Consider the following 25,506-nt stretch of genomic DNA (forward strand, 5'->3'; position numbering starts at 1 on the left):
TAAACCTGATCACTGCTTTCATTCACCGCCGGTGCTTTCACTTGAATTATCGCCTTGCGCCGCCAACTTCCCTGCCTTGCTACCGGCGTATCGGTTTTCTAAGTGACGTCATCTTCACTGCTATCACAGTCTAATATATACAGTCGCGGAGCTCTAATAAGAGGAAGCTTCATCCACTTGACAACTGGAGCGACACTAGCACCTCTAGCGGCGAGGTAGAGGCAATTTGCTAGCAGACAACAGGGAACGAATTACCACTACAGTCTAAAATGATAATAACTTCTGAACCATTCATGCAAATAATGTCGTGACAAGATTATTGTAATCCTTATGAAATAGTGGAGGAGGTCAAACAATTTATTTTGATGAGAAGCTTGAGGATAATTTCGAAATATTTATTTAATCTTAAGGAGTTATGTTGTTGGTTTTTTTTTTTTTTACCGCTTTTTTTAATCGCTTCTGCAGGGCAACCGGATCGAAATAGGTATGTACCATCACGGACTTTTTCGTAGAGGTTTTTATGCTCTACAATTCATACCCTTACACTTGGGGTCTATCGTTGACGGTTCAGGCAGCGTAAACCAAGAAAGCAAGTGACCGACCATGGTAGAGCGCTGGCCTTCTTAGCCCAACTTGGCAGTTTCGATGTCGGTCGATCACTTGCTTTCTTGGCTTACGCTGGCCGAAGCGTCAACTATAGACCCCAAGTATAAGCGTACGAATTGTAGAGCATTAAAACCTCTACAAAAAAGTCTGTGATGGTATATACAGTCGAACCTGCCCTAACGGACACCCTTATTCAGCGGACACCTCCCTATACGAGCAATTTTCCTCGCAACCGACTTTATTTTACATAAGACAAGTGTTAAATTGGCCTCGTTTAAGCGGACACCTTGAACTACGGACAGCGGACATCGCCATTTGTCCCGTCAACTTGACTTAAGCGGACACTTTACATGTTGCAGGACAACTTATTACGCCGGACCACATGTCATCCTTTCTTTTAAAACCATTCTTCAGATATAAGGAAATCCCTTTTGAATGTTGGAACTATTTCGAGTGCAAGGGGAGAGAAAGTACATCGGAATGCAGTTCTACGATGTGCATTCAAGTTCTAAGGCCTCCGATTTTTTTTCTCCAGACTGGAAAGAAATAGAAACATGTGCATTGTTTTAAAATGAGCCCGTGTTCGTTGTCAAAACGTCACAGAGATGGCAGCACTATACGACAGATGGAATTTTAGCGCCAGCCGCGAGAATAACTGTTTTAGATACTTAAAATGGCGACGTTTTCCTTACTTGAACAGCGTGCAATCATTCGTTTTTTGAATTTGCGTGGTGTGACACCAATTGAAATTCGACAGTTGAAGGAGACATGTGGTGATGGAGTTATGGATGTGTCGAAGGTGCGTTCGTGGGTGCAACAGTTTAATGAAGGCAGAACATCGTGTGACAACAAGCCGAAACAACCTCGGGCTCGCACAAGCCAGTCTGACGACATGATCGAGAAAGTGGAGAGAATTGTTTGGGGGATCGCCGAATGACTGTTGAACAGATCGCCTCCAGTGTTGGCATTTCCGTGGGTTCTGTGCACACAATCCTGCATGACGACCTGAAAATGCGAAAAGTGTCATCCAGGTGGGTGCCACGAATGCTGACGGACGTTACGCAAACGTTTCTTCGTGAAAACAACTTTGAAGTGATTCCTCATGCTCCCTACTCACCTGACCTGGCTCCTAGTGACTTTTGGCTTTTTCCAACAATGAAAGACACTCTCCGTGGCCGCACATTCACCAGCCGTGCTGCTATTGCCTCAGCGATTTTCCAGTGGTCAAAACAGACTCCTAAAGAAGCCTTCGCCGCTGCCATGGAATCATGGCGTCGACGTTGTGAAAAATGTGTACATCTGCAGGGCGATTACGTCGAGAAGTAACGCCAGTTTCATCGTTTTCGGGTGAGTAGTTAGTTAGAAAAAAAATCGGAGGCCTTAGAACTTGAATGGACCTCATACTTAGTGGTGTATAGGCCTATTCTGAGAATTCTAATTGCCCAGAAATGCTGGCAGAGACTGTTGACTTACAAGTTACCTGGGGATTTTCCTTCCTTTTTGCATCATTCTATTCATAACTCGGATTGTCACTGATAAGGTTGAGCTCAGGTAGTCAACTTGAGAAGGAAAAGACAATACAGACACTAATTAGTGAGACAGAAATACCGTAGTTGTCTGTTAAACATTAACAAGGGATGATAGTGTTTAAATCTCGAGGCAAGAAGAAATGTGATTATAGGAAGTGACAAGGGACTTTCAGTGAGAATTTGTGTGTCACGCTGGACCGCGAGTACAGCGAGAACACTGTGGAACCATTTAACAGACTTTATTCCGTTTTCGAGAATATTGTAGTTAAGAAAACATGTGGTAAATTTACACAGACGAAGCTTCACAATTACTTCACGAAGCTGTAATGTTTGTAAATGATGTAAAATCACTTATAATAATTCTCCATTAAATACTAACATAGAAATGACTTAGAATAGTAAAAATAAAGATATGTATGCTTATATTTAAGGTGGATGTTCTTTGCTGTTAAAATGTTCGATTATATTTACAAACTTGTTTTAGCGGACACCTCTCGTAACGGACATTTTTCCTTGGAACCGACGATGTCCGCAGAAGGGAGGTTCGACTGTACCTATTTCGAACTGGTTGCCCTCTAGAAGCAATTTTATGTTATAGTCCGCGGTAAAGAAATATAACTCCTTAAGATTAAATAAATATTTCAATATTATCTTCGAACTCCTCCTCAAAATAAATTGTTTGACCCCCTCCACTATTTCATAAGGATTACAATAACCTTGTCAGGACATTATTTGCATGAGTGGTTCAGAAGTTATGACCATTTTAGACTGTAGTGGTAATTTGTTCCCTGTTGTCTGCTAGCAAGTTTCCTCTACCTCGCCACTTGGAGCGCTGTAGTCTCCTCGGATGGAAAATATCAGAGCTTCGCGACTGTACATATTAGACCGTGCTTCTATACCTCGCCATCGCGTCAGCCATGCTTCATTCTCTTTGAGCCATGCACTGCAATCGAGAGCATACGAGGTCCCGTCTTTTTGAACCTTTTAAAAATAATTTTGTTCCCAACTATAGAGTCTAAACAGTGTGAATCGATTCCTAGATGGTCTCTGATATTCCCAGTTCGTGTATATGTAGCATAAGCCACTCCTTCCGAATAAAGCCGTGCTGTATAAGGCATGCCATCCAACAGCTGATAACTGGCGTATGTTACGAGTTGTACTTCCGAATGTAATACATAGTAACTGGAAACATTCTTTTGATAACTGTGGCTGTTGAAACACAGACCCTTATTTTTAAGTACATTTCATGCTTGTTCTCTACATTTATCACATCAGGATTTGCGTAAACAGCTGTCCATAAGGTAAGACAGACCACATTGTTTAGGTTAGGTATATTATCACCCTGATAGTGCCAAAAGTTTGACGGAAAAAATAAAAATAAAGAACAGGAAAATATACCGCATTTATGGATATCTACAGGTGTGGCGATAATGCGCTTTATTATCATGTTTAATTTTGTACGTTCGCTGTCTTTTTTTATTAACGCATACCCTAGTATGTTTTGTTTGGCGTCTTCGAAAATCGTTTAAAGTACGCAGGGACATAAAATTATTATTATTATTATTATTATTATTATTATTATTATTGTTTGTTAGGTACGTTGGCGAGTAAAACAATCGTTTTAATTGGATAGCTTTTATCATGTTTTAAACTTACTTCTCTCCAAATATATACCTATATTGGCCCGAGTTACGAGATATTAAACGACTACTTTGTTAATGATCTCGCCTGCTGTATAAATAGCAACAACCGCGAATATTTCTCAACTAAAGTAAACTCGTTTCCTCATCTCGAGGTGGTACAGCTCTCTTTAGACACACCCCCAGTGGAGGGGATTTCCATGTACCGCTTTTACCGCATATCAACCTTCCTGCCATTCGTAAATCTTTGGCAGTACGGTACCGGGAATCTAAGTCAGACCCCCGAAAACAGCAACTAATTGTGCAAACCATTACGCTGGCAGACATTAACTACAAAACACAGACATATAGCAAGACTGATGCTTGCTTGCAATGCGCGGGTTGGACACGAAGCTAGGCCTATTCATCTATTTGTCAGACGTCATCAGATTTGCAGTAGGTCTATACTACAGAGGCGGACATTTCTTAACTACGAAACACAGATGGCCGGGCTGAGTGGCTCAGACGGTTGAGGCGCTGGCCTTCTAACCCCAACTTGGCAGGTTCGATCCTGGCTCAGTCTGGTGGTATTTGAAGGTGCTCAAATATGACAGTTTCGTGTCGGTAGATTTACTGGCATGTAAAAGAACTCCTGTGGGACTAAATTCCGGCACCTCGGCGTCTCCGAAGACCATAAAAGTAGTTAGTGGGACGTAAAGCAAATAACATTATTGAAACACAGATGTACCACACGGATTCGACGCGTTTTCATTGCGTGGGTTGTATGGACTAAACTATTAACAAATTTGTGCGATGTCATCAGAGCTGCAATAAGACTTGTACCCGCTTCAAAGCAGAATCGTCATCGTTCTCTGACGAATGACGTCGGGGGGGGGGGGTCTTGTAGGTGAGATTTTTTTTTTCATTTTCTTCGTCTCGAAAAGCCAGGAGGGGTCTAATACACGAGTAAATACGGTAACTAGGTCTAACCTAATTGAACAATATCTAACATTTCACTAACACTATGCACCTAATTACTCGAAACCTATTTTAATAATGAACTGCCAGGCTGAGTGGCTCAGATGGTTAAGGCTCTGGCCTTCTAACCCCAACTTGGCAGGTTCGATCCTGGCTCAGTCCGGTGGTATTTGAAGGTGCTCAAATACGACAGCCTCATGTCGGTAGATTTACTGGCACGTAAAAGAACTCCTGCGGGACTAAATTCCGGCACCTCGGCGTCTCCGAAAGTAGTTAGTGGGACGTAAAGCAAATAGCATTATTATTATTAAATAATGAACTAACAAGTAAACTAAATATATTGCCTATGATACTGCTTAATTTCACTATATAATCACGAATGAAAACTGAGAGAAATGCACGCAAGCTTGCCGCCAACCAGGATGTAAACAAGACATGGAACTCCAAGGAGCACATGTTTCAGACTTAAAAAATACCTATAAATACAGAGAGTCGGCAATTTCGCGGAATATAATGTGAGTTAAAACGCTGCTCTTCTTATTCTGTGCAAAATGCTGCTATCTAGCGCTAAATAATGAAATAATAATAATAATAAGGGTGGGTAACGACCTGTCGTTACCGTGACAGTTTTTTGCAGGACCCATGGGTACCGATAGATTATTACCTTGAAAGCCAAAGGGTTAACTTGGAGAGACATGTGGCAGGGAAACAGATGGTGGGACGACCAAGACCCACTGGCTGGCCATAGTAAAGATGATCATTGCAGAGCAGGGAAGGATACTGGAGGACGTCATTAATAACAACGTATTTCTATAAGACAAAGTGGAAGAGCCACGCCAACAGTATCTGGGAAAGTGGAATTGTAACATGATGATTGTTATTTTATCTCTAGTCTGCAGATGAAAATAAATAAATCCAAAACAAAGTAATGCAGCACAATCGAACGAAGTCGGGTGGTGCAGGAAATATTACATTGGGAAGTAAGGTCTTAACTCAGTGTCATATACTATCGGGATGTAACGTAGCTTGTCGGCTTGCAACCGTGGAGTGGAGCATGAGTAGCTTTGAGCACTTACTTCAGACATTCATCAAGGGATGGAACTAATATGTTAAATACCATTGAAAGGAGGAAGAGTTGCTCTTCTCGCAGTGGTAATTGCGTTTAAATATCTTGAACAGTTTGCATTATAATCAATCTTGAAAAGTTATTCCCCATTGTGTCCGAATCTATCCAAGGTGAGTAGATCAGTAGCATGGTGCATAGAAGACAGTTGACCGGGCAAATTGGCCATGCGGTTAGGGGCGCGCGGCTGTGAGCTTGCATCCGGGAGATAGTGGGTTCGAATCCCACTGTCGGCAGCCCTGAAGATGGTTTTCCGTGGTTTCCCATTTTCACACCAGGTAAATGCTGGGGCTGTACCTTAATTAAGGCCAGGCTGCTTCCTTCCAACTCTTAGGCTTTTCCTATCCCATCATCGCCACAAGACCTATCTGTGTCGGTGCGGCGTAAAGCCACTAGCAAAAAAAAAACCTAGTTAGCTAGATATATCAGATATTCTGAACAGAAGTGAAGTGAAAGTGACTCGGAAACTTCAGATTGTGGAGAATGATTTATTGTCAGTGGTGATAGTAATGATGACAGAACCGAGACAGCATGACAGGAAATTCTGATGGTGATAGTGATGACTCTAATGTTGTAGTGCCGGGTGCTAGAAGCGCTAAAAAGACGAAAAATGAAAACTAATGAAATGCCAAAATACCCGAAGATAAGATTTAGTATTTTTCATTTCATAAATTATTTGCGTACCTCCGTGGCTCAGGCGATCACGCCAGCCTCACACTGCTGAGTTCCATGGTTTAAATCCCGGTCACTCTACGTGAGATTTGTGCTGGACAAAGTAGAGGCGGGACAGGTTTTTATCCGTGTATTACAGTTTTCCCTGTCATCTTTCATTCTAGCAACACTGTCCAGTAGCATTTCATCTGTCGGTCATTAATCATTGCCCCAGAGGAGTGCGACTGGTTTCGGCAGCCGGCGTAGTTCCTATCCTCGCTGCTGGATGGGGTCTTCATCCTATCCATTCTTGACCCGCTCGAATGACTGGAAACGGGCTGTGAATTTTCAGTTTCCAAATTAAAGTTTGCATAAGAAAACTGCAATAACTAATGAAGTAGTTCTCATGAACTTTGATTTATGTTAATTAAATACTAATCATGGGCATGCAGAGTCTAGAAAATCAATGGATTAATGAAAGTAGATGAATATTGTTACTTGGGTAGTAGAATAACAGTTATTCTAATGATGGCAGAAGTAAGGAGGACATAAAATGCTGACTAGCACAATCAAGGAAGATCTTTCTTAAGAAAAGAAATTTGCTCACTTTGAACGTTATACTCTTCAGAATATCTGATATATCACCGCTAGCTATAGAAAGACATTTTTGAAGACTTTAGTCTGGAGCATTGTGTTGTATGGAAGTGAAACATGGGCGATAACTAGCTCAGACAGAACGAGAATAGGAGCTTTTGAAATGTGATGTTACTGAAAAATGTTGAAGGTGAGATGGATATATAGAATCACGAATAAAGAGATACTGAATCTCATTAGTGAGAAGAGAATGATTTGGAGAAATTTGACGAGAAGAAGGGATAGAATGATAGGATCCATCTTAAGACATCCAGGACTCATTCAGTTGGCTTTTGAGGGAAGTGTAAATGGTAAAAACTGCAGGGGTAGACCAAGGTATGAATATGACAAACAGATTAGAGTAGATATAGGATGTAGTAGTCACGTAGAAATGAAAAGGTTAGCACGGGATCAGGTGACATAAAAAGCTGCATCAAATCAGTCTATGGACTGATGACCCAAATAGCAAGTATTGAGAATGAATCTGACTGAATTGTATGATTAAATAACATCATTTGTTTCAAATGGTAGTATGTGGTACTTCATGTACCTTATTTTCAACCATTTTGTTACATAATGCTTCATCTTTAGTGTTAAATTCAATAGAGTCCATTGCTAAGATATGCTATAAACCTTTCTATTATAACTGTTGCTCTTTTTAGTTACTATTCATTCATTTCACTAGATCTTGTATTTCTTTATCGTTCTACACGGGATGAGAATTCAGACCCCATGGAGTAAGCAGCACTAATCTGCAAAATGCAAGTTTATGTGATCTGCTAATCTCTAAATGTGAACAGAATTGTTTGTTCACTGTTATACATTAAACCCCAACGAATAGAAGTAGTAATCAACTGAAGAGAACATCACCGACACCTCAGACGACAATATGCTAGCATTGTCATTAGTGCACGGTCACAGTTTCCTCAAGTTGTTATAATAATCCCTCATTGTTTTGTTGCTATTCATTGTCAGAAAGGTCTATGCAGTGTAGTTACATTATTTCTTACTTAGTACACTGACAGTCAAAGTGAATCATTTTGTAAAAATTGAATCTGAAACACCAACATACAGAGGGGGCTTTCATATAGGGGGATAAGGAACATTTATTCAACAATTTTAGATTCAACAGGTCATAAAATGCCACTCCATGTACTGATTTTATAGCATGTGCTGCAAGAGGTATCGTGTTTATGGATGAAACAGTCATTACACTTCTAATGTGATTGGTGTATCATGGAAATGTTCACCGTGCTCAGAGACAATTCTGGAACTTGACACCTGTCTGAGATGACTTGGATCAGGCCATCGGAGTTTTACAGTTGTCATTGGGCTAATCTCATATCTACGAGCACAAGCTACTAGAAATGTAAATTACAATTGGCAGCTGTGAGCTTGCATCCGGGAGATAGTGGGTTCGAATGCCACTGTCGGCAGCCCTGAAAATGGTTTTCCGTGGTTTCCCATTTTCACACCAGATAATTGCTGGGGCTGTACCTTAATTAAGCCACGGCCATTTCCTTCCAACTCCTAGCCCATTCCTATCCCATCGTCGCCATAAGTCCTATCTGTGTCGATGCGACATAAAGCCACTAGCAAAAAAAAAAAAAAAAAAAAATAAATACAATTGCAGGTTTAAAAGGTAGCTTGAACAATTCTAAGTATTGAAGGGTGAAGTGTATCGCTTTTGTGATTTAAAAACCTTATTCACGTGGATGCACATATTAAAATTGACTCTGCATTACTGAGGACAAACCTAGTGGAAATATTACTTTTAATTTACATAAGGTTAAAAAATAGGCTGGGCTGGCTCCTACCAAGATGAGGATGGAATTTATATGACGAACTACTCCATCATGAAATTCACACAAAAATATTTGGGTTGAATAGATATCAGTGGGGGAAAACTCCTGCACTTAATTACTAACACTTTGCACCCGGTGGTAGTAATATTACTACCACGCGGCGTGCGCCTGACTGCCGCTGCTGCTGCTTGTAATACAACTACCGCAAAATTTGAAATTCACCCATTCAAAAGCTATTCACGTTATCGATTTAGTTTTTGTTTTAACGTGTTGTCGATTTCCTTTACTATCGATCGATAGTGATTGGTGGTGCACCATAGGGACAATGCTTTGTAGCCATGCGCGCTCGGCTACATCTTACCTAATTGCTGACATACATGTGCCTCGCGCGCTCCAGTTAGACAAGCTCAAATTTATGCATGTGTTCTAATGATGGATTGTATTATTTCGCAGATTTAGAGTGAAAGTGTAGTGAGTCGACAGTCTGCAATCATCTCTCAAGTAGTAGATTTATACTGTATAATGAGATATGGATATGTGTGTACATGCTGAGCACTGCACATGATGACATGATTGAAGTACCTGCAGCAAGAGGGATTCACAAGAAATCCAAACCCTCAGAGTAGTGGACTATAACAAATTTGAAATTGAAGACATGGATGGAAGAAGGGCTTAAGTCAGGCTGTGGCGTTATTCGGTAAATTGCATATATACGTTCCTTGGAGGCTGTTCTAAATTCTACCTAAATGGCTTCTCGGTAGTGTCAATAGATGGCGTGTGATGTGCTATATTGAGTTGCGCCGTTCTTCCAAATATTGTTCATGCCCGACTTAAAATACTCTCCAATGCTGACTTACGGCGAGCCAGCAATCATCACTCATCAGAAGCGAAACGGCTGACGCAGGAGTAATGTCAGGAGGAGAAACATCTGATATTTCAGCAGATAACAGTGGTCTATTCTTGGACCTCTTTTATTCTTAATCTATATTAATGACATTTCTTCTCATCTGAACGACTGCAACTATCATCTTTATGCCGACGATCTTCAGATATACTCACACTTTAAGGTCCCTGACATTGACAAAGCAATCCACCATATGAACTCGACTTTAAATTCAATTAGCTCGTATGCTAAAGATAACTGCCTATTAATTAACCCGAAGAAAACCCAAGCAATCATAATAGGACAAACTAGACTTTTAAATACGCTAAACACCATACAGCAGCCTAACCTCATGCTCTGTGGTGAAGCTATACCTTTTCAGAAGTCTGTAAAAAACCTAGGCGTTGTCATGAATGACTCATTAAACTGGAATGACCATATAACAAGTGTCTGCAGAAAAGTATATGCATCTCTTCACCCCCTAAAAATGAAACAATCCATTCTTCCACACAGCATGAAAATAAAACTTATTCAAACCCTCATTTTTCCAATAATTTATTACTGTGATGTCGTATTAACCGATGCAACTGCAGAACAAACTATGAAACTTCAAAGGGCAATGAACTCTTGCATACGATTTATATTTTCTTTGAACTTTAGGACACATATTTCCCCTTATTATGAGAAGCTATCCTGGCTGAAAATTGATCAACTAAGGAATTTACATACTGCGACACTAATTTTCCGACTTCTGAATGAATCTACACCTGAATACCTATCCTCACATTTTAACTTCCTCTCATCTTTCCATGAACATAATACCAGATCGACTTCTACCCTTATGATACCTGTTAATCATTCATCTGTATACAGCCACTCTTTCCAAGTGTCTGGGGCAAGGCTATGGAACACACTCCCTGTCAGTATACGTAATAGCACTTCAACAGTCTCATTTAAACGGTCTTGTCGAGATTTCCTCTTAAATACGTGACCAGCTTGTATGAATGTTAGTGTGTATGAGTGCAATTATGATTTAGAACTATTGTTAGGTGATGTAGATGTAGATAGGCTAGATAATATTAATCATTAAAAATAACAATTATAATCTATTATAATATTACTCCATAAATTTAAGTAGCTCCTAGGTTCTGCTAATGTTATTTTCCTAAGTATGTGATTATGTACTGTACGTAGTGGTTAAGTGTAAGAGAGGGCCGTGAGCCCTAACTTCGCCACATACAAAGGCATAAAATAAATAAATAAATAATATATACCAAGTGAAACCTCAGATGATTCGGATACTAAATCCTTACTATCCGAATGTTCTGCCGTTCTCAGCCCAGTGTCATTTGCAACACCACAAACAAAAGGACTTCAGTTTTCTATTCCGAAGTATGTCATATTATGTCACTCACCTGAAGGAACTGTATGAGGAAGCCAGACTTATAATATTACGTTTCATGATACGTTTCAGTTAATGAAGGATATGAGGTCTGTAGATACTTTGGGTAGCTTTCCAGTCCCTCATGTAGGTATTGAACCCGGGAAATTAAAATATGTTAAGGATTTAGTAAGCTTTCTATGCGCAGGTGCACGTGCATGGTTTGAAAATATTTTCCGGGGAGCTGAATCTGTGGGAGTAGGAAAACAATGGTTCAACCTTTTCAATAAAAGTAGAATTAGAAATGTTATGTTACATTCCTAGTTGATTACAAGTGGTACCGGTTTCGACCACTGTTCCGGGTCATCATCAGCCGATCACATAAAATATAGAGAACAATGCACGGGAAAACAATAGGCGACATATAAATCTTTCACAAGTTGCAGTTCATGAAGCACTATAACACTTCAGGGATTAGCTATGCCTGTTGAAAGTTCCCAAAATCCTGAAGAAGTCGAAAATGAAGCAAGACGAAAGTTCTTAGAGAGCAGCAAAACTTACATGCTGACTGGCACTGTGCTTTCAAATGTTTATGAAAACTCAATGAAAAATTATAGTTCAGGGATCAAGCCTACAAGCGCTGCTAGGAGCAAAATCTTGCAGTACAGTTTAATATACTTGATGATAGAAATATATGTTAATGTTTATTGAATCTCTTTTGTCAGATTCTTGAAGTTTGGAGATGCAGAACAGTTGACATAAAACAAAATTCTGAAAGGAAAAAATTTAAAAAGCGAAATATATAATTTCCATGTATTTTGGAAAGACCTACTGTATTTACAAGCTGCCGCATTTGCCTGGTGTGAAAATGGGAAACCACGGAAAACCATCTTCAGGGCTGCCGATAGTGGGATTCGAACCTACTATCTCCCGGATGCAAGCTCACAGCCTCGCCTCTACGCGCACGGCCAACTTGCCCGGTTCCAAAATTTTTGAATGTGTTGTTCCATTCATTAAGTTTCTTCTGAACTTCAGCTTCTGGCTCTCCCCATAAAAGCACATCATCAGCAAATACCAGGGTGTTTGCTTCACTGTCCATTTTCTTGATAGATTTGATGACCTTGTCCATTACTATTACGAACTGGAGTGGTGACAGAGCATTTCCTTGTTGGACACCTCTCTTTGTTTCAAACCATTCTGATCGTCCGTTGCCTATCTGGACACAGCTGTAGCACTTCTGGTATAGCATCTTGACTTTGTCAATTAAGTACTTTGGCACCTTTTGGTCTTCCAGACATTCCCATATCTTGTTTCGAGGAACACTGTCATATGCTTTTTCAATGTCCACAAATGCAATCACAAGATTTCTTCCATATTCCCAGTACACTAGAGTCCCGTTAATCCGAACTGAAATATTAAATTTAAAAAAAATTCTCCTTATTGAAATGAAAGAACATATTATAGAACGAAGATTTACTTGCATTTTATTAGTCATATTTTACTAGAATACCTTAATATAAACATAATTGCACATCATAAATCTTCAATCATTGGTTGTTCATCTTTACAAAGTCCTTTAGTTTCTTTTGCCATTGTGACTGGAACCTACTCGAAGATGCAGTGTTAAACCAGCGTCTCATAAACATCATCAGTGGGCGTAGCAGTGGAGTGCATTTATTTTATACAGTATTTTATTAATGTAACTGCTAAGAATGGGCATTTTAAATTACGGTGTGTACTGTATTGTAAAAACTATTTTCCTCAGACGGTTAAGTCACTGGCCTTCTGACCCTAACTTGGCAGGTTCGATCCTGGCTCATTCCGGTGCTATATGAAGGTGCTCAAATACGTCAGCCTCGTTTAGGTAGATTTGCTGTCACATAAAAGAACTCCTGCGCGAGAAAATCCTGGCACCTAGGCGTCTCCAGAACCCATAAAAGTATTTTAGCGATACGTAAAAACAATATAATTATTACTACAAAATATTTTCCGGTTAATCCGAAAATTTCGTAATCCGAACAGACTCCGGTCCCAATTAGTTCGGATTAATGAGACTCTACTGTACTTTTCTGTCAGCATCTTTACTGCAAAGATAAGTTCCACAGTACTTCGACCTTTCCTGAAACATGTATGAGACATAGGCCTAAATGATCAGAAATTTAATTCTATATAACTTTAGTTATGTAATATTTATCGATAAGACCACTAATAATATAAACATTTGAGAATTAAATTTCAGGCCTTCCTCTAAACTACCATTTCACTCGTTTAGTAATATGCACCTTAATAAGTTCAAACAGCTTATCGAATGAAGCAACTGACATTCTATAGTATTGAAAAAACATTTCCGGATAGCTCCTGTGTTCGCAAAACGTTAAGTGAAATTGTCCTGTGGTGAGCCGATTCGATAACCCAGGGTGAGTCCACCAACGTCTTTTCTTACCAGGTTTCTTTTTTAATATTGTTAATAACTGTAGTTGAACAGCTCCCACAACACAACCTATTTGTACGACATCCATCATTATAGTATGGCAGGTTTATCTCTGATGGAGAATGGCTGCGCGTCGCCAACGTTTTTGGCGCTGTTTACAGGCGTTAATTCAACCGCTCGAGTAGAATAGGCAAAAAGTTTGAGCAGTCAGGCGGGCGAGCAGCGGCGTTTTACCTGTTCGTGGAGAATCAGCCTTAGTCTTCAGCAAGATATTGCAGGCATTAACGCATTGTAGGTAAACTTTGCACAAAGTTTTAAACAGAGTGAGTCCTTTTTATTTCTTTTCGGTGTACATCATGCCATCTGGGGTATCCATCGGCAACTGCAGTATCTCCTTTGTTGCACTTTTAATCATTTTATCGCTTTCGAATAAAATTTTCTGTGCAGTTTTCTTGAAACTGCATGTCAGGAAAGGGTATATCAGGGTGGAACAGATTGAGGAATTTAGTACTATGAGCTTTTGGTCTTCTTAAGCAGTGGCGACAATGTTAGAAGTTGGAGCTTATTGTGAAGGTCTTTCATTACAGCAGTCTCATCGATATCACAAGTTCAATTTCATAACGAGTTATCCTTCAAGTTTTCATATTAGAACAAGTTCTTTAACTCGTTTATTGTTCTCAAATACAACATCTTCATACATCTTCATATGTGAATGTGGTATAACAGGATTGTACTAGACTTGCTTATGAACTTCAACTGGATTTGTTTCAGCACGAAATAGTATTCTTTTTACTCTTTTGACTGTGATCATTGTGGAATTGCTTCGGCACGAAATAGTGTTAATTTTTTTGTCTGTGATCATTGTGTTATGTGTTTTTTAGATCTTTATGACAATTTTTGCACTGCTTTGCTAATTGGCTCATGACACTTCAAATGTGTTTAAACCGGTCCCAAATGAACAGGTTGTAACTTCTATTTGGTTCAACTTAATAATATTGTAAAACAACTTGTAAAAAAAACCAGGTAAAAATAGAATAAATAAACAAAGCAAATGTGTCACCAAAAAGAGACAAGAAAAATACTTAATCGATTGCAGCAAAATTAAAACATTATAAAAAGGCCACACAGATAGAGGTAACTTTTGCAAGTGAAACTATTTTCAGTTCTACTAATACAGGTGGAATAGATCAAATAGTTTAGATAAAAAGAAGAATAATTAGAATGTGTATAAAGTTAATGGCCATTGGGGAAAAGCTTCAAATAATACAGTTTTTAAGGTAATTGAACCAGAATTGAGCACAATTAGAAAGGTGTGCATCTCATTTTTTCTGGGCATCTTGTTAGAACACTGGAAACTAGAATTAGTATAAAAATAATAAAAAAAATTATGGAATATCAGTACAGGATTAAATGGATCACAGAAATTAAAGATGATATTAGTGAACTCCATAGGCTGTGAGACTACAAACCAAAATTAATAAACACCAGGAGGTGAATTCACGTTCCCGTAGCTCTTGATGGATCTTCTTAGTATTGTACAGGTCGTTCTTGGTGGTTATTTTCTGGGCATCTGTGTTTGTTAGTTGTAGGCGTTCTATACATTCCCGACTCTCCACTTTCATTTCTACTAAAGAAAGGATGTCTGCATCTGATAGAATGAAGTAGTAGTGGAAGGATAAAAAATAATTGGAGTGGTCCAATGTTGGCCATAAAATGTAAAATAAATAAAATAAATTATTATTAACTTTATTGGCCACATTGGACGATGTGAGTCATTCCATGTTCACTTTCTCTTTGAAGTACTGATTTTAGTTCTTGTGATCTGCCCGGTACTTTTTCATTTGTTACAATCGTAATTTTCTCAGTTCATCTGAAATAGATATAGCCCTTCTATGTGTCATTCCTACCGACTTAAATAAAAGGTTAAATTTCACTTAAAATCAAAAGCTGAATGTGATTTTCTCAAAATTCTCAAAAGTGTCCTGATTAATGCCACTATCATATATGATTATTTGTGGAGCTCCCGTGGTAGATACAGTTCTAGGTATTATTCTGCTCTTCACATTTAATAACATGTTCAGGATGTTAAAACCTGCAATTTTCATAGAATACCTAAAACATACAGTTAGTTGCCGTGCAAAATTGCATATTGATATTTGGAGATCTCACTCAAGTCTTGGTGAAATCAACCTACAACACCACTTTACCAGCTCTAAATTGGAAGATTCACAGAGGGTGACTTCTGCTGCCAGCGTGTGGTATATGTTATTATCTTTAATTGTTTATCTATGACTTCATAACTGAATTTCATATTATTGCTTGTTACAGCCTATGGAACATTCATCTTATCTGGATAAAATGACGGACTTGGTTTCAATGTACATGGATATGGAAATCAAGGCTTCAAGGTAAGATTAATAAGTAGTCTAATAATTGCTTTACTCCTTGATAGTGGGTTATTAGAGATTGGATTTCTATGCTCTGAAAACTGCCAAACTATGCTAGTATGCAGTAAAAATTGTTAAAATATGCTATAATGTTACAGTTATTACAATCGCCTCACAGTTGGACGTCATTTATAACTTTACTGATCCTAATTGAAGTAATAAAATAATCAAAATGTCTGTAAATAGGTGCCAGAGTTCACTGAAGTGAATCCCTGTCATTTAAATAAACAATAGATCATGATAAATTTCTCTTTTCTCAGGGCATGAATGATGCTGTTTTAGTACTAGTGCTTTGGGCCTTAACTAACCCCCTGTAATGATTATGAGTATAGGAACTGCACCTAGGTTGACTACCTGAAATAACTATGGAATAAATGCTTTTCAGCCTGCCAAACTATACGTATCTTACTAACTTTATTGCCCTCATTGGACATCAGGAATATTTTCCACGATCACTTTCTCTCTGAAGGTTGTACTTTTTGGTTCTTGTGACCTGCCCAGTACTTTTTTGTTCATTCCAATCATAATTTTCTCAATTCGTCCAAAATTGCTATAGTCCTATAAGTCATTTCTGCTGAAAATTTGATTCTTAAGTTTGTTTGTTCAACCCTTGTCCTGTTTCCCTACGGTGTCGGGTTTGAGGTGAGATGGATCTAAAGATAAAAATTTCATGATGTTCCTTATTGAACTGTATCACAATTCAGAAGATTGCTCCTTACTTCATATAAGTGACTGACCTACTTCTTCTAGATTTTACGATTTAAAATCATGCAGTGCCAATCCCCATTATCTTATATTGCTTCTTGAACTGTTTTTATGAAAGACTCGTTCTTTAATTTCTTATTTACCTGTGCATTGTTTTTGCATTTTATTCTGCTGGTTATGACCCAGATTGGGGTCGAAACCGGTACCGCTTCCGCGTATAATTGAATAGGAATGTAACACTACATTTCTTATTTACTTGTATTGAATAGGTTGAACTACGTTATTTATTATTTCAATTTAATTGAGATGAATCTGTCGTGGCGGGTTATTATGACCGAATGCTCTTCCTGGTGTCAACCTCAGAGGAGTTAAAAGATGAAAAGAATGACGTGATATATGATAGTAGGGAGAGGGTGAAACCCGGTGCCGGCACATAGCCTATTCCTGTCGAATAGCACCAAGGGGTCTGCTCAAGGCTTAACATCTCCATCCGACGGACGAATCACCATCACAGCGTCATGCTCTCACTCCGTATGAGCAGTGCGGAGAGATTTGGAATTTAATCCAGGTTTTTGGCACGCAATCCTAGTGATTAGAAATTGTATACCACCACTTCCCCTACCCTGCCGGCCAACATTCTGATGGTGAAAATTTTACAAGTTATAATCTTCAGAACTGTTAATTCACAGTATTTTTAACATACCTTCTGTGCAATATCCCTATTTTAGATGTTATAGTATAACATTTTATGAGATCATTGTCCAACATTTTACTCTATAGTTTATAAGATTAGAAAGATCCCATATCCAATAATTTATAAAATTGATATAGGCTGATGATGCCCGTAAAAAGAAGGGCGAAACATGTACCTATGACTTTTATGTATTATGTATAAATTTTAACCACATGAAATAGTGGATTGTATTGTATTGAACAAGTGGATCTATAAATATTATTATAATATTTGTGATATAAGTCATCTTCAATACGGAACCAAAATGAGAATAGTTACTTATAACACCGTTATAATTCTGGAAGTAGAAAGGTCAGTCAAGCTAGCGTTGCTGGAACAGCCCAACGTACTTAACACGCACCGTACGAGTAAGTACCCAATTAGAAATAGGAAAGGATTTCCATCTATCAGTACTTGTTTATTGCACTTACTATGCTACAGGACCGGTTTCGACCCTTTACATAAGGTCATCTTCAACTGAACCATGCATACATATCTATGTGATGAAGCTATGATTAAGATATTATTCTCAAAGGAATGCCTTGTTTATTGCACTTATTATGCTACAGGACCGGTTTCGACCCTTAACATAAGGTCATCTTCAGCTGAACCATGCATACATATCTGTGATGAAGCTATGCTTAAGATAGTATTGTCAAAGGAATGCCATTATAATAAACATTAGGTCACATCCAAATGGGGCATGTCGTAACGTGAACTGGCATATATATCACTATGTACAGCAATGCATTGTATGTCTAAAATAGTATGTTTAAGGTCTTAAAATTAGTTGATAAAACACATCTCTACTTAAAACTAACTTATATATATATGTACAAGATGAATACAATATATGGGAGCACTTCATGCACATGAACGTTCGTGTCTTACTTGTTGGCTGACTCCCATGTTCAAGTCTTATTTACACAGTTGTACACTCAGCTGCTGTTCCTGGAATTTAAATGATATGGTTTGCTTGTAAAATTGTATAAGTAAAAGATTTTGTCTTCATGTATGTACATAGAATAAAACACTTTCCAATTTTAAAAAGGTTTCAGACGTATGGATAAAATTAGGCTAAAATATGTTCAGCTCTGCTGTGTGTGTTGCCTTATGTTAAAATCAAATCATGTTGTCCTGTGACGTCCATAAAATTTGAGTGACATTGGGTTCAAAGTAGTGGCTCCTTTTCCATTTGTAGCTGTGCAGTGATGTTACATTTATCTGTGGAAGATAAGATTGAGCTATGAGTGATATTTATGTTGGAGGAATGTCTGAGGGTTGTGTGTGCTAATTTGAATATGTACTTACTGTTGTTGGTGTGGCTGAGATGTGTTTGATATGCGAGCTTGTGTACTGCTTCATGTTCTTCTTGGGTTCATACTAGCTGCTGTGAGGGGAAGGGAAGGAGGGGTATGGAGAGTTGCTGTTGTGGGGGTAGGGGTGGAGTTGGGTGTGTTGTTAGATGTTTTCCTGTCGCATGTCGCATTCTGTTTATCGATTATCTTAAGGTAAGAGTTTTTTTAGGGTGGGGATAACTGTTTTGAAGATGATGTTAGTTTTTTCTGTGATTTCATTTATGTTGTAATTTGGATTGGTACACTGATCGAGAGTGATGTAAAATTCTTCTGTTATGTTGAGCAGGGGGCCTTTGGGGTTTATGTTCAGGATTTGCATGTCGTCATCGATGTTTGTGAAACTGTGTTTATTGTCTGCGACATGTTGTCCTATTGAGGAAAAATGATTGTGTTTTACCGTGTTTATGTGTTCATTATATCGGGCTAGGAAGTTTCTACCGGTGCGTCCGACATAGCTTGTCTCACAGTTATTGCATTTGATACGATATACCCCTGAGTTGTTGTATTTGTTGTTGCTGTTGATTGTCTTGATGTTGTGTATGATGTTGGTACTGTTGTGTGTAGTTCTAAATGCTATTCTTAGGTTGTGGTTTTTTTTTTTAAATGTTAGTTATGGGGTATATGTGTACATTATTGAAGGTGAATAGTGCATACGCTTTCTTGGAGCATTGCTTTTCTGAAGGAATGTCTAAAAAATGACTTAACACCTAAATTCTTGAGAAAATATAATAATAAACGCAGGCATACCATACAAACTTGTAATACGCAAAAAAGAACAAACAAAATCTGGCTGAAAGAAGAAATAAAGTTTTTTTACCGTAAAAAACATCTCAACAACGAACTATACCGAATACATTTAAAGGCATTTAATGAGTTACCACACATTTTGTTTCAGGTAAAACTCGATCATTTCTTCAAATGTTTCAACAGTGTTAATAACACCCACTTTACCATCTTTTGGATCCAGTTGATTACCGTACTAACAACTAAACACTGACATCAGCTAGCTTTGACACATTTTATCATTAGCAACGTCTCCAACAAGAAGTCCAATCTTCTTTTCTACGACTTTCCGATAAATCAACCTTACATATTTTAACACATTTGATACATTCACACTTCTATTTTAAATAACTGACATTGATTTTACTATCTTGAACTCTGCTATGGGAATGGAGCAAACATCCCCCTTGGATGATTGTGCTTTTCACTCAAGGCCATTACAGTCCTAATGATGTATAAGAAGAGAATCCATTTTGGTTTTAAACACTCAAATATTCTTGATTAACCATGTTATAATCTTCAAAACTGTTAATTCACAGTATTTTTAACATACTTCCCTATTTTAGATGTTATACTATAACATTTTGAGATCATTGTTCAACATTTTACTCTATAGTTCATAAGATTAGAAAGATCCCATATCAATAATATGTAAGATTGATATAGGCTGATGATGCCCGTAAAAAAAAAAAAAGGGTGGGGGTGGGGTGAAACATGTACCTATGACTTTTATGTATAAATTTTAACCACATGAAATAGTGGATTGGATTGTATTGTATTGTACACGCGGATCTATAAATATTATTATAATATTTGTGATATAGGTGAAATTTTTTTCGACCAATGGGACTCAAACCGCCTAACCCCGGTGTCAGACCGTTTAGACTTCAGCGCCTTAACGATCATGGCCACCAGGCGGGCCAAAATTTGAGTCTTAAGTAGTGTGTTAATTTTATTTTTGTTCTTTGCATTTACTGTCTCGTGTGTGTTGGTGTGGGTGCATGCACACTGCTGGCCATTAAAATTGCTACAACATGAAGGTGGTATGCAACAATTGTCAAATTCGCGTGAAAGGTACAACATGGGATATGCAAGAGATTAGTATTTCAGCACCTGTACACAAAGCAGATAGCGTAACTCCATCTGCAGACTGTATAAAGAGTAAGATTGCACAGCTGATTTCTCAGTTATTTGTGTGAAGGTCATGGCTTGCCTCATGTAAGATGGAGGAATGCCTACCAGCACATATTGGAATTTGACCAGAGCAGGATCGTGGCCTATTGGGACCACAGTTTACCGGTCCACAACATTGATGCTTGTGTTGTGTGGGATCCCATGATTGTCGTGTGAAAATGGAATCTATGGGTTCAGGAGGACTATACAGAAAGAGGCTGCAGGAGGACAACTTCATTTAACCCTTGAACTGGCAATTGTTGAATATTTGACACTTTGGTCCCTGCTGTATATTCGACATGTTCGTATTTCTTGTCATAATTTCCTCATTTCTTCAACAGATGTCAATACAGTGTCATTCTCAATGTCCACAGCAGCTGTGAGTTTAGTTTCATTCATATTTACAACCTCTTCGGGTGCAGTTTCACCGAAATAATGCGTGCGGTTTTACGACGATCTGTTTGAGTGCCATTTCTGTAGTGTTTGTAAGCAAACCTTAAACTGTTTCTGCTTTGCTAGTCTATTTCATTTTTGTTGTGTAGTTTTCCCCTTCAGTGCAAGTTATTTATTTCTGTATTAATATTGATATTTGATTATATACATGTTTAGTACAGTGTGTCTAAATATGGCATCTTCACTTTATTACAGCAAATTAGTAATGAAATTTGTTGGAAGATGAAAGTGATGCATCTGAATTTGCAGTTATTGAGATTGAAATGACAGATTCAGAGTCATATTTGGAATATCTATCAATTATCGCAAAGTGAAAGTGATGAGAACCTCACATAAAGCAACCTATACTAACGTGGTCTTCGGTCACGCCTCCAAATGATTGCATGCCAATACATACTCCCTAATATTTTCAAGAATATACCTCTCAGAGTGATAAAACCTTTGCTAGTGCATTACAGATACATTATTGATAAATCTATATATCTCAGTTTGTCACATGTTCCAATTTTGTGTACATATTATTGAAAATGTTATTATTTTGAATTTAGGAATTACACTTTTTGAACAGACTCTACATTTTTCTAGTCAAAACATTTATGTAATTTCGTGTCACCACGACAATCCTCGGTGTATTAGCTCTACGTAGATACCTTTGTAAATTTATTTCATAACTTGCGAATATTTTGTATTTTATTTAGACAAGCAAAAGCTGCCAAATATGGCTGCCACCACAAGATTTAACATTGCCAGTTCTAGAGTTGACAGTGAGTGTGTAAATATCTGAATTAAACTCTACCAAACTGTTGGATCGGTCGCCAAAGAGCTAGCAACTTAGCACTTCTCAGCTGGGCTCCATGGTCACCGGATTTAATGCCCTGTGACTTCATTAAGGACAACGTTTATCTACCAACACTACTACAGAACCTAGAAGAATTGAAGAATGGGATCCGTACTGCCATAACATCGGTGACAAAGGACATGCTTACCCGAGTATGAGAGAAATTTGAGTATCGATGTGCTGTTGTGTCGCTGGTAGAGAATATATTGAAAATCTGTAATCTAAACTTAAGAGATTCGTTAAAATGTGCACCATGTTTCGTAGTCGTATGTCTAACAGTTTAATAAATATATGCGTTCGAAATACACATGTTCTTTTTGAAACACCCTGTACTTAAAATTATTTAAGGAAAGCCTTTTCTAAGGCTTGACTCTATAATCATTCTCCTCAAACAGTTTTTGGTACAAAATTAAAATTTTACATGAAAGTTGGTCTTCTGTGTCTTAAATAAGTAATATTTTAAAAAACATTCTACCCCTAAAACAAAACATTCAGGGCTGATTGTATAAACGTCTAATCTAAGTTCAAATAATGATCTGTGATCAGACCATGTCATGTTATATAACACTGATCTAAGATCAACTAATCGAAGTTCAATTTTGATCCCAGTTCATATGTGAGCGCTTGGCAACAGCGCAGAAACAGCTCAGTGTCGCGAGTCGCATCAAGCAGTGTGAATCTGTTTTCCTACGCATTCTGTGTGCCGAGCAAAAAAAAGAAGGAAAGAAAAAATGACTGAAATGAATCAGAAAAAGGACTGTTCTTCTAACTTTTCCAAGGAGGACAAGGATGCCCTAGTTGAAATCATACCGTGCGGTTAGGGGCGCGCATCTGTGACCTTGCACCTGGGAGATAGTGGGTTCGAGCCCCACTGTCGGCAGTCCAGAAGATGGTTTTCCGTGGTTTCCCATTTTCACACCAGGCAAATGCTGGTGCTGTAACCTTAATTTAGGCCACGGCTGCTTCCTTTCCACTCCTAGGCCTTTTCTATCCCATTGTCGGCATAAGACCTGTGTGTGTCGGTGCGACGTAAAGCCAGTTCTAAAAATAAAAAATAAAAACACGAGGCAACTTCACTCTTAGCCCCATACTGAGACAAGGGAACCGTCTTTTCACAACCCCAAATGTTTTTTTCTATTGCTGACCTGGTTGCTTTATGGGCTCGATTATAAGCTCTCTTTGCAGCTGTTTTGGCATGAAGTACTGGAGTCAGCGGGTAACGACAACACTGATTACCATTGTCTCCCAGGAGTATGCCTTCTGAAATGTGTCATGTTTCGAACTGAGCATGCACTTCACAAATAACTTTTAACATTTATCGAAAACCACCCATGACGATTCCTATAAACTTCTGCGTTATCTCCTTCAGGAGATATTATATGTATGTGGGTACAATCTATAGCGCCTAAAATATCAGGAATGGGTTGTACATCGAAAACATCGTGCATGATTTTCCTCACGCCAATTTGTTCGGAAGGCATTTCGATAAATTCGTGTTTCAGTGCAGCAGTAAGGTTAGGTACATGATGAATGGCTCTGCAGACCGTCGCTGCATCTACTTGCAGTAAATCACCGACGACTAACTGAAAACTTCTCGTGGCAAGCAATCTCAAAGTTAGTACGAACATGTGCATTGGAGACAAAGGGTTGTTTCTCTTAGGGCCGGTTCTACCACCTACTGGTAAAGTAGCGTGTAACTTGCCCTCCGCGTAAAAGGATGTTTCCGTTCGACCACTACCAGGTAGCGCTGTCGGCAGCATAAATCGTCGTTACACGGTGCGTAATTTATCGGCCACTTCGAGGACTCGATAAGACATTACCTGCCGGACAAGTTTTGAGAGCTGAGCATTATTAGCTGTATTTCTGGTGACATACAACTCAAATTAGCTTAGTACACTGAAAAAAGCATTATACTGTAACAGTGATCGATATTGTATTGCAGGATTTTGAACATTAATGCTTCCTTTGAGTTGCAACGGTCACACCAGCCTCTCACATTGATAGCGTAGGGAACACATTTTATACGTCAAGCTTTCCCAAAGAAACTGTAAAAGGATATAAACTCAAAACCTATTTGGAAATCATTTCAAATGAGATTTAATATTCTACTTTTTCAGTTTTCAAACACCAGTTATAACTGGTTTCTATGTATCCCTATTACCTCAAGGTACCTCGTAGCGTAATGGTTAACACGCACCGTTCACAATACCAGCTTCGCAGGTTCGAGTCTTCATTATGACGAATCTTTTTTTTTTTTTTTTTCATTATTAGCGTTGTATTAATCTGTATGCCTCTTTTCATACATTCTTTTGTTAATAACATATTTCATTGAAATGTTTAATCACAATATTATGTCTACTAGGAAAATTCTTTATATGTGTGCTACTTATAGAAAGTGATGTTACGATTAATATAGCATACCGTACAGGACTATTGCCCAGGTAGCAGATTCCCTATCAGTTGTTTACATAGTCTTCTTGTAAATTATTTCAAAGAAATCGGAAACTATTCCATTCCCGAATTCCTCTTCCTATGATGGATATTTACCCCGATTAGTTCTTTAACAGTACGGTACCTTCCAACTTTATCTTCATAAACATTAGAATGAAATGCATTATAAATAAATGGAAGCATGTGGAACTAAACGAGGTCACAGAGCTAGTTGCAAATAGAACATCGTGGAGATACTTAATCAATTCACAGAAGTCTGCAGATAGAATGCTCAAAGGCAATAAGTCCGTAAGGAAGATGTTGGGTGTGTATACGTATATGGAAAGAGTTAAGAACAATGGCAGGGAACGAAAATATTTTTTTTTAAATGTAAATTAGAAAGATGATGAAAACCTGTGTACCTTCTATTATGGAGCGAGCGACTTGACCAATCTACTACAAGAATACTTTCCAAAAACGCTTCCTTAGATGAGAGGTTATAACTGACATAAGAAAATGTAATCTCGAGATTTTAATCCCAATTAGGTATTGATTTTGAAGCTCATAGATTAAAATCACGAAAGCTTGACATAAATCGTTGTCCATAACTCTTAAGACTCCCCTTATTAGGCTTTTTTGAAGATAATCAACAGATGCAAGCACAGAAAAATAGGATAATCGAAATGAGCTTCGCTGAAAATCTGTCTAGCCAACTCCGTATATCGGTGTCTAGCTCCTGGTAGCTACCCAGCGCTTGCGCGGAGGTGGTTGCACACAACGCAAAGTACCAGCTGCTTTACACCCCCAGGTAGTTTACCTCCCGGGCAGCTGCCAGCCACATTACCAGCAGATGGTAGAACCGGCCCTTAGTAGGTTTCACTAGAATATCACGCAACCTGAGTTCTAGCTGTTCTACGGTATCTTTTCCCAAGTGATCCCTCAGTTTA

The 25,506-nt window shown here is 38.4% G+C and overlaps 1 protein-coding gene across 3 annotated transcripts in view; it reads left to right on the forward strand.

Annotated features, from left to right (window-relative positions):
- Positions 1-25,506, forward strand: part of LOC136873706 (uncharacterized) — a 542,234-nt gene that overhangs the window by 145,210 nt on the left and 371,518 nt on the right. For all 3 annotated transcript variants that reach the window (XM_068228013.1, XM_067146839.2, XM_067146840.2), the window contains one exon: positions 15,968-16,047. In XM_068228013.1, coding sequence (XP_068084114.1) covers positions 15,968-16,047 — 80 coding nt within the window. The remainder of the gene's footprint in view (positions 1-15,967; positions 16,048-25,506) is intronic.

Source organism: Anabrus simplex, chromosome 5 (assembly GCF_040414725.1).
Source record: "Anabrus simplex isolate iqAnaSimp1 chromosome 5, ASM4041472v1, whole genome shotgun sequence".
Classification (NCBI taxonomy): Eukaryota; Metazoa; Arthropoda; class Insecta; order Orthoptera; family Tettigoniidae; genus Anabrus; species Anabrus simplex.